A 10,505-nucleotide genomic window follows, 5' to 3' on the forward strand; every position below is an offset into this window, starting at 1 on the left:
AGCAAATATGATGTTTCATAGATGTTTAATATTATAATAAAATAGAAACAACAGAATCTTTTTTTCACATTAAATTACTCTGATAAATTATTTCACGTACGATTTTTACTTCATTCAAAAATGTATTCATATAAAATATTACTTCTAAACACTGTTGTAAAAGTGCTCAGCACAGCAGCTCATATAAAAATGTTCTTCATTAGGTCAAAATGTCAATATGACAAAATCCACAGTTTGCTTTCGCAAAGCACAAATATTCAGCTGAAATGATCCGTGAAACAATGATAATAGTCTGGATTTTTTTTTTTTTTTTTTTTTCATGCATAGGACATCCTACCAAGGTAGTTGGCGGGGACATATCCCCGCTGACCATCAACCTCCGCCAGCCACCATTCCTTGTTACCACCTTGGTCATTGAATTGCAAGATTCGTACATGTTGGTACTCCTGCAACGTCAGTTCCTGGTCACAACGGGCTTCAAATGCATATACGGCGTAGTACTGTGCAAAAAAAGAAGAAGCAGAAGTTTAAAAAAAAAAACTTAAATGTTCCTTGTCCTCAATATATAAATTCAACCAGCAGATGGCACTGTTGGCCATATTTTGCCGTGTTTCCACGCGTACCTGCTGAGCATCTGTGTCAAATGAAACCTCCAGGTCATCCACGGTGTCCAATTCGCCCTGAAGGCCTGAAAGGTTGAAGCTACTGTCGTTGGTGTTGAGACTGAAGCTCCTCAGGCTGCTGCTTCTACTGCCCGATACAAAAAGGCTCAGATTGTCAAAGTCTTCGTCGGTCATGGTGGGCGGTTGCTGTTCTTGTTGCTGCTGTTTGGCCGCCTGGCCTTTCCTCTGCGAGTCCCTCAGAGGGTTGTACTGCTTTAAGAACGTTGAGTACACGTATCCCTGTTCCCCTGATTGTAGAAAAGTGGAACAGGTAGAGTTTAGAACATCATCCAGAAATCTTTCAAGACAACATTACCTTATTGAGTATTCTAAGACTTGTTCATTGTTCTGTTGTAGCTACAAGCTACACGTAGCGCTTTGCTAACTCCAGGTATCGAGAGTGACTCAAAAATAAGATCCCGCAAGACAACTTGTGGGGATTCTTGTCATCCCAGGGGGAAACAAGTCTTCCATTGTTCTTCTTAGCACTCTAAAAAAAAAACGTGTTGTCACAGAAAGTCTTAAGAGCGGAATTGATTTTGTTCTTGTTTTGGAACCGCCGAGGCTTTTTATTCCTAAGTAACGCCGCCGACAACGTGGTTTGTTGTGGTGTTACGAGGGAACAGATCCCCAGAGGAAAGACTAAAGCCATCGGCAACTATCGCAAGAGCACCTGGGAGTTTCAATTGGGGTACGTGTTCAATGGTCGATAAATTTATCCGATCCAGGTATTAGGCCTGACCCGTTTTGGGGATCGTCTTGCTTTGCGTCTGACTCAGGACATGATGTTCATACAAACTCGCCTCCGGTGTGAACCAGCCAGCGGCTGCTACTGCCCAACGGGTCTGTGTCCTCCAGCAAGGCCACCAGCTCCCCCTCCAGCAGGCTGAGGTCCTCCTTCTGGCAGCCGTTGCACTTCCTCTTCAACTGGTACAGACGACTCGGGGGATATTCGGCCAGCAGTCGGGCACGTTGTTCTTCTGTCTGATGCTCCACCTCCGGCGTCTGGAAGACAACAAGTGTTGTTAGGTATGTATGGAGTCTGTGAGCTGGCACGCTGTGTGGAGCTTCAGGTGGAGAGAGTTCTTCCAGGGGATACTTTGAAACATTACAGAGGAAGCTTTTTAAGTGTAAATGGCTGAGACCTGATGGAGCATGGAATTGCCCCAGTTAATCACCACCTGGGGGTGTCTTTTGTGTTCATCTTTATCACTTGGAATTTTCCACCAAACTGTGAAACTCTTTGAGGGAAACGAGGGACTTTGAACTTGACATCCAGACAGACGACGATCTTGACACTGAACTGATGAAGCCACTCGAGTAAGAAAGCTACGGGTTGAATCCAGGTCAGCTTTTTTTTTTCCCGTGTGATATTTGCTTGTCCCAAAAACATGTATGATAAGTTTGTCGATTGTATTTAAAGTTCAGAAGAGTCAGTCAAGACTCTGAATTGTCTACAGTGTCGGCAAAAAAAAATATTTGTTAAAGACACTTAATTGTCTTGAAGCCTCAAGATTGTCTTTGGCATAGTCTTCAAAGTTTTGGTCACAGGAGGCGCAAAATAAGCGGTATCGTCATGCAAATTATTACTGCGACTGCTTATCTTACCACTATTTTTTTGTTTCGTTGCCTTTCGAAGCTGACTTTCCGCTCCATTAGTTTCTGTGCGTTCTCTTTGACGAACGCCAGATTGTTCAGCTCATCCATGATGCTGTTCTGCACCTCAGCGATGTTTGACAACGGAGCCTGTGAAAGACATTGCAAATTAGCATTTTAGCGTGATATAAATATAGCTTTTTTTGCTACCCACTGGTAGTTGCTGTATGGAGGGAGCAGCCAACAAAATTTCCTCCATCAGGCCTCTGAGCAAGGTCACGATATACGCCGCACAGTTAGTGAGGATAGCGTAGGCAGCCATGTTGAACCGTTGCAACTCCTCCACGAGCAACGCGTTGAGAGCCTCGTAGTCCCTCCTGGCGGGACCGGGTGGGTCTACGGATACCAAGCACGGGGTGGAGGAAGAGGTAGATGACGAGGATGAGGACGGAAACGACGAGCGCTCCAGCCGGCTGCAGTAATCGAGCAGTTTGTCGTAACGTTTCTGGATGAGCTTTTGGGGCGCGGTGAACATGCCCTGAAGAGATGAAAGTGGGCCGAGGACCAGACGCTCCATGTTGTCTTTCTGTGAGAAGACAATATTGGACGTAATTTTAATGAAGAGAGCCACGGAATGCTAACATCAACACTGCTGAGATGCTAGCACTACTAGCTAAGAAGACGTTAGCATCTTTAGTTAGCTTTTAGAGCCCTAACAAAGTAGACAAGCCTCTATTTGTGCGCTAAAGACATCAAAAGGTGACCTTCGGTTACTTTTTACGTATTACCAATTTGAATCCTTTCATTGAGAAAAAGTTCAAGTTCAGAATGTTACATCGGATAGTCATGTTAGCAATTCATTTGAAACGGCAAGTCCATCAAATAAAAATTTAATGGATAATTTTGAAGAATTTCTTTCTGAAGTACATTCAAATCGTGAAAACCGACAACTTTAGGATTCATTTCAACCCGGTCAGACTAGAAATTAATTGCCAGAACATGATTCAAGTTCATATATTTCATATCACTCTTCTTCATGACTCACGTAGCGTTCATAGGGGTCGTGACTTTTCGTGTGCGATGAGCCGTTTGACTCTTTGATTATGCTCTCCATCTCGTGGACTTTGTTAACAGCGACGGACACCATCTCCTGAGTTGGACAGGACCATAAAATCATGAGCAAACAAAGAATATGAAATCAATTTTAAGACTTTTCACCAACCTGAGTGTATTGCAAGTAACTTTGGAGATTCTTCACTAGCTGCCTTACTGCTTTCTCCAGACCCCTGAAGAGTTTCTCCTCTCTGTCGAACACTTCATCCCTCACCTGTGGGTTGAAATTAAAAGCTCCAAATTTTAGATTCTGAGAAGAGGCAGTATTTTGGAGATGGTTCTTACTTGTGGTTCAACTCCAGTGAGGATCTTGAGATAACCTGCGAAGCGATCACTTTTCTTCCTAATGGAGTGGATGTTGAGCTTGTGAAGTTTACGCAGAGTTCCTTCATCTTCTGAATTTTTGTACTTCATCACTGGAAATCCATATGATGATAAGACAATGTATAAGATCACTTTGCTCCATCTTGTATTTCGCCAATCACCTCACCTATGTCCTTGCGTCGCTTGAACTCATTGATGTTGACGTTGATGATCTTCACGGCGGTGAAGGCTTCTTGCAACGGACGGAAATCGGGGTGATCTTCGGGCGTGGCCTGCCACAGCTCGCCCAGCAGCAGCGGGTATTTCATGATCCTCTGGACTGGCTTGATGAGAAGCGAACCCATGTCCAGCAAGTAGGGCTTCCCTCTGTGATGTAAAACGATCGTGGAAAATAGACCCCCCAAAAAAGTCTGCAGGGTTCATTTTTTCAGGCATACTCACTTTTGGTCATAGAGTTTCCTGTAAATTAAAAAAAGACACAAGATTTGAATTTGGATTCTTCTATAACATTTTGGAAGCTCAAAAGTTGAACGCCCCTGAGAACATACAATTTTGACATTTATTCGTACTGTTCCAGCAATCAAGTTTTGGAGGAAAAATATTTGCCTAAAGGGTCAGAAGAGTCGCTAAATATTGACACAAAATCCCAAATTGCTAAATCTGCGTAGGCCGGCTTCCTTGTACGATATATCTTTGCGTGTTGAAACGATTTACCATTTGTGTAATTCAACCAAATAAATCCGAGATCTTTCAATAATACCCATGGGAACTCTTTTGAATGGGGTCCTCTATTGTTCAACGTTAGAGATTCCACTTTATTAGGAAGTTGTAGAGAGAAATGAATATTGTGAGGAAGTACTACTCACTTCATTGCTAGTAAACACGTCGTGAAATGTTGCTTTATTCCTTCCTCTTTTTCGTACGATTCCAGCACCATGTTAGCATCATCGTGATGGTAGCAGTAAATCTTATAGACATCCTCTAAAGCTGATTTTGCCTGGATGAATACTTCTCCTTCATGTTCAAACAAACATTTTTCAAAAAGTTTTATTAATCAAGCATCGAGGGATAAGGAGGGCGGCCGATGAATATTACCGATAATGACCGCCTCAGGATCCGGGTCGGACAGGGCTTCCCGAAGTCTATTTAGGAGTGCGGCTGAGACTTCACACACCGTCTCCATGTTGGTGAACAGATGATCCACATCGACAACCTAACGTAAAAGTGGGCAGAACATTTCTCCATTAAAAATTCAAATTTGCTGGGGTCCACAAAAACCCACCTGTATGCTCCTCAGAGGCTGCAACACTTCTCGGATGCACAGCTCCAGGTTAGTATGGAAGTCTTTTTCAGTCTGTATCAGCTCCTGGATGACTTTTGATCGGCGATTCATCTTTCTCGACCGGACCTCCTCTGGGTCCAGTGCAGGCGAGGCAGGACCGGACAAGTCGTGCAGTGTCATTTTTTCTGCGCAAGAGCAATTATTGTGAGGAAAGCTTGGTGCTATTATGGTTTGCATGTTTGCTGAAGTCTCAGGTTAGAATCTTGTAGGCAGGTTCTCCCTGTACTTCCACCAGTTGTCTTCACAGATGCCAAAAAACAAGCGTTTGCTCAGAAGACTTTAAATTGTCGATGATAATGGCCGAGTTATATGAATTGTAACATTTTTAATCGTGTGTTTGTGTTCAAGTGATGGCCATACCAAATAAATGCACTACAATATCAGCAAAAGATAGGATAGCGGTGTTAGCACAGATTAGCATTAGCTAACAGCTTTAGCTGGCTACCGCAAACCGATACATTTTAAGATTATCTGGAGTTCTTCTGTCAAATATTTTGATACTTAATTATTTTATCCATTTTCTAATTGAAAATTTGATACATTTTTAGTTTGTAATTGAAAAAGGAAAGAAAATGCCACCAATCGACAAACTGGTGTTAGTCTATTTGTTAGCAAGCAGGATAGCCCAAAAAGAAAATTCTACTAACATAAACGTAGAATCGAAGTCTCTTTGTTCTGTTAACTTTGCGGCCTTCTTTTGGTGTATTATATGAAAAGTATTATTTGTTAGTAATGCTAGCATGTCGCCACTTAGCATTGCGATGTGAAGGTCGGAGAGAATCGTGACCTTATTTTGCAATGACTCCTAATACATGGCTACTGTTTGTATACAAAATGTTCCAGCCCGTGCAGGAAGGCATTAACGTGCTGATCCATCAGGAAAGGGCATTTCTTGGGAGAATAAAACTTTCCGAGCTTCCTGCAGTATTTCACGGTGAACTAATTATTGTGACTGGAGCGCCACGAGGCCTCATTTAACATGCCAGTCAGGCTCACTGCGCTCTTTTTTTTTTTTTTTTTTATGGCTCACGCCGCCTAATCAGTCTGCGACGGCTGTGCGCTTGACTTCGGGCAAGAGCGAAGCCGCCTCGCCGCCTAATCGATGCCACACACGCGGCCTCCTGCTCAGGGCGGGATTGCGAGGAAAGGGAAGGCTGCAGGGAGCTCGTGTCGGGTTACGGAACGAATTGCGCCGCTGATGTAATGCGCCGGCGTGCTCAGGCATTCCATCTGCTCGCCGGCCATTAATTTGCTCGCACCTTTGCAAGGACACACACACATGCGTATGCACACGCACGAAACGATTTGACCACAGCATGCTGAATTGCTCAGTGCATAAAACATTCTATATTCCAGTCAAGCCACTATAAATAGACTGTAAATCAAATAATTCATAACACTGCTCAGCAAATGGACCACCATCCAACCTAAGATATATTTTTTTAATAAATCTTTTTTATGTAAGGCTTGTAAGTGGGTGTGAATAAAAGAGTGAAAGTGGATATTTAGAGAGGCTGCCTCATCCCATTTATATATGTGTATAAATATATATAAATGAAGTCAATGAGCGAATATATGACATGTGATGTTACGAGAAACACAAATATATATAACATTTTACTGGGTTTCACTAAAAACACCCAAAGTCCGCTCATTTGCAGAATAATTTAAACTGATTATTGAAAATTAACAAACATTTTTACTTCAACCAAACCACTTTCACTGTCCATTCAGTGAGTAAATAGCTATTTAGCACGTAGCTTTATAAGAAGATCATCTATCGGCTAACATAGTGGGAACAAAAAGCCTTTTGTCTATAGCATGTGCACTGCTCCTCAAAGACTCTTTTATTTTATTTTTTTAAATTTCTAAAAATGCCAGAAAGTTAGATGCTTTACATCATTGCAAACCATTGGTTCATTAAAAATGCTGCAGATAACATCCGGACTTCTTTGTCCATTTATTCTTTTTGTGAGTTCCCATGAAAGTGGATCCAGGGCTTTTCACTACTTGGGCCCATTGAAAAGGATCTTGGTGTATCCTGTATCACCACGGAGTAAAAACGACATGACTCTCCAAAACATGTTCAGCGGGATCTGATCTCTACTGAGAATTTCGCGAGAATCACTTTTTAGGAATGTACTCCTAGTATTTGTTGTACTAGTATTTCACCGAGGTCACGTTGCACGGGGTCGACCAACCTGTCCGGCAGGCAGGTGACAACTTTTTTGACTTGCACACGTGTTTCCTCTTTCTGATGAAGTCATCGCTGTGTCAATATTTGCAATGGTAATGTCCCTGTCAATATGTCATGCGCTTTGTCGGCATGTGTGTGCGGGCCAAAGCCAAAACAGGGACTGGTGGCAGGTTTACTGAAAACAACAAGAGTTGCCATTGTGCAGGTTTGTTGAGGCAAAACTCAAATTCCCAAAAGAGCACTCGAGTGAAGTGTAAACAGTTGCAAAAAAATTTTTGTGTGTGTAGCCTGTGCCGAATATGCGTGAAAGCGGCATTATCAGTCGACTAACAATCGGGAGGAAGGTAGTTTCCGAAAAGGGTAGAAGACAAGTGTTGCAGGAAAGCCAACATAGTTTTGACTATAAGGGTGATGTCACTCATTTGGCCTGAAGTGTGACATTCCCAACCATTGACTCCCGTAGACGGGTTGTCTGGGAACGTGTATGTGTAAAAAACACAGCGTCAGCATAATAAGCTTGTTCTCTAGCTTAACTAAAATCAGCAGAGTTCGGGAGGGACTTGAGTCACATGACTTGACTTGAGTCAGATTTAAGACGCTTGGGACATGCTTGCTAAAATCTTGCTCAATGTTGACTTGAACTATATGGTTAGATAAGTCTTGTGTGTTTAAATTCGAAAGTATACATTTTCCAGCCGGTGACCTGTTTATTGTGATTTGACATTGTGTGTGTGTGTACATATAGTGCAACCTGGCAACCCAGGCAGTTTCCTCTAATGCATCATTGCAGAGGCCATCAAATGAAGCAGATATTATAGAAGGTTGCTCTAGGGATTAATTAATTATGCAGTAAAAAAAAAACAATGGCTCGAAGTTATAACCGAAACAGCTATGCTAACTTCACCAATAGCGTGAATATGAACTAAATTAATGGAGATCGTGATTAAGTCAGAAGAAAAGAAACTAAGAGATTAGTGTGGGACAATTTAAATGAGTGTATGTAAAATGCAAAAATGTAGAAGTACGGCGAATATAAACCCCGTAACCCCAAATAATGGCTTCACTGGACATGCTTGAAATTTATCGAGGCCATAGTAAGTCAAATAAAGCCACCTTTGAAAATCATTTGCGGAAAGCAAGAATGTCAAAGTGCAGCGCTTGTTTACCAGCTGGTGTGCGCCACACTTATCGGCACAGTTTGCATATGTGGATCCTGTCCCCGTGAGAGTTTCTCCACCTCACAGGAACATAACAGGTGCAAGGCTCTTGTGTCAAACTAGTCATCTCAAAGTTTTCCAGGCCGACCATTGGATTGTTGCCACTCAGGGGATGTCATTAGCCATCTTACCTTTAAGTTTAGCGCTGTACTCCGTCTTGTCAGACTGACTGCGCCTCACCAGCGTCCCCAGATTGATGTCACCTTTGCAGGTGTCGTCAGTCACGATGCTGTCCGTCTTCCTCCTCTCCAGGTAGCGCAGGAACACAGGTCGGTTCCTGCGCTTGATGACCTTCTCCCCTTTCTTCTCAGCGCCGCCGGCCTCGTTGGGATCCATGGTGAGCTTGCCCCGTGGCTCGTCCGGTAAGGAAGGCAGCCCTGGGAGCCGGGAACAGGTGCACGTCCTTCCCCTGTGTGTTGGTTACCTGCTCTGTGCAGGTAACTAAGCTCCGCCCCTCCCGTGTTCATCTGACATGAGAACTGCGTGAACACGCCTCTGCTCTGCTATGCGGTGACTTCCCTTGAAAAAGTTTTTCAACCTACAAACCTGAGAGAGAATGTCAGCGCGCCCTCTTGAACCCACATGTAAAAAAAGATGAATAAAAAAATCTAAATAATGAATTAAAACTATTCAAATGACATAAAAAGTCAAAACAAACCACAAAGTGTCTTATTTTGTCATTGTTATGTTTTGGTATTGTTATGCTATTATAAATTATGTATATTTTGTATAATTATGTACATTAGCTACAAATGGTATTTAAATTATGGATATATGTCTAATATGAACAATGTAGGGATTGAAAGTGTATCTAAAAATGTTTTTATAAAGCAATATCAATTATTATTTTGGTAATAGTATTTACATAATGAAATAAAGAAATATTATTTGCCATTATGGTGATGGTGTAGTGCTTGTATAATTAAAATGAAAAATATGAAATGTAATTATTGTTTGACTGAATTTAATACATGTCCATTTGTCTTTATGTTTACTTTTTTAATTGTTTAATTATAAGGCTATGCACATTAGCTATACATAATATATTCTTATTTTTGAAATGGAACAGAAAGTCAAGTTGCAAGCAGCTGAAAGTTCAATAAAGATTTTTCCTCAACAAAAGAAAAATTAAAAATAATTATGCAGCAAATGTAAGGCAGGTCCAGCAGGTTTTCGAGTAACACAATGAATGGAGGCATTTACTCCCAATTGAAAGCCCGAGTAATGTGAGCTCACCAGTTTCACTCCCATGACACTCACTGGGCAGGCCTGCGTATCATAAAGACATGACGACAACGTGTCACACACACACCAAATAAGTCTCGGGTATTTCTGGGACTAGAGCAACGTTCCAACTTTTATTCAGATTCATGCAAATGCTGAGTCAGCAAGCTCATATGTTTGGTCCCTTAGGGGTTTCGTGTTACATCATGTCTTTCAAAGTGCAACTTTGCAGGAAGACACAACTTTTTCAATGTTTACCCAATGTTTGATGCTGGATCGCCATTAATTTGACATCGTATTGAACGAGTATCGATGCGAATCGATTCATCCATGTTGTCACGTACAGAATTAACAGTTTGGAGTGAACGGAATCACAGCTTTCTGGTAATTGCATCAAAAACAACGATGCACTTTTGGCTTTAAATTAACCCACTCGCTCAACCTGCAGATGAAATCATTTGTTTGAGCGTGCTGCGGGCATATGGAGATAAAAGATGATGGAGGCCAAGGGCAGATTGTTTGTTCATGGCACAGTGCATGTGGACTTTGAGCTCATCATGCAGTGTCAACATTAAAGTCATAAGACTGTCAAAAAGGATTTGTTTTTGCACACTCTTGGAAACTCACTATAATTTTCTCAGCTTTTGAAATGGGTTTGTTGTGAATTATGTGTTCTTTATGGTGAATTTAACCTAATGGGCCAATGAAAAGCAATAATTTAGACTTGCCATCATTTAATTGTTGTTGTTTTTAAAACCAAATTCTCTCCCCTTTCTACATATGACATATTTTGCTCCCTACATTTAAAAAAAATATAATTTTTGTGCAGT

At 41.7% G+C, this 10,505-nt stretch overlaps 1 protein-coding gene and 1 long non-coding RNA gene across 3 annotated transcripts; one reads left to right on the forward strand and one right to left on the reverse strand.

The window, feature by feature from the left end:
- Positions 1 to 8: 8 nt before the first annotated feature.
- Positions 9 to 8,963, reverse strand: arhgef38 (Rho guanine nucleotide exchange factor 38). Of its 2 annotated transcripts, XM_088372670.1 has the most exons (14): positions 8,583 to 8,962; positions 4,978 to 5,162; positions 4,791 to 4,908; positions 4,562 to 4,709; positions 4,137 to 4,154; positions 3,862 to 4,061; positions 3,657 to 3,787; positions 3,481 to 3,585; positions 3,304 to 3,408; positions 2,473 to 2,844; positions 2,271 to 2,408; positions 1,466 to 1,667; positions 624 to 910; positions 9 to 500 (listed from the first exon to the last, which is right to left on the reverse strand). In XM_088372670.1, the coding sequence occupies exons 1-14, from the start codon at positions 8,785 to 8,787 to the stop codon at positions 318 to 320; spliced, it is 2,397 nt and encodes a 798-aa protein (XP_088228796.1). In that variant the 5' UTR covers positions 8,788 to 8,962; the 3' UTR covers positions 9 to 317. The 2 variants fall into 2 exon arrangements, with proteins under 2 accessions (XP_088228796.1, XP_088228797.1); XM_088372671.1 differs by lacking the exon at positions 9 to 500 and having other exon boundaries at positions 632 to 902; positions 8,583 to 8,963.
- Positions 7,549 to 9,398, forward strand: LOC148399670 (uncharacterized). Its single transcript, XR_015857864.1, has 2 exons — positions 7,549 to 8,489; positions 8,704 to 9,398. It is a non-coding gene; the product is annotated as an uncharacterized LOC148399670 (long non-coding RNA).
- Positions 9,399 to 10,505: the final 1,107 nt, after the last annotated feature.

Source organism: Syngnathus floridae, chromosome 4, assembly GCF_059516105.1.
Source record: "Syngnathus floridae isolate MCC-2025c chromosome 4, RoL_Sflo_1.0, whole genome shotgun sequence".
In the NCBI taxonomy this organism is placed as follows: domain Eukaryota; kingdom Metazoa; phylum Chordata; class Actinopteri; order Syngnathiformes; family Syngnathidae; genus Syngnathus; species Syngnathus floridae.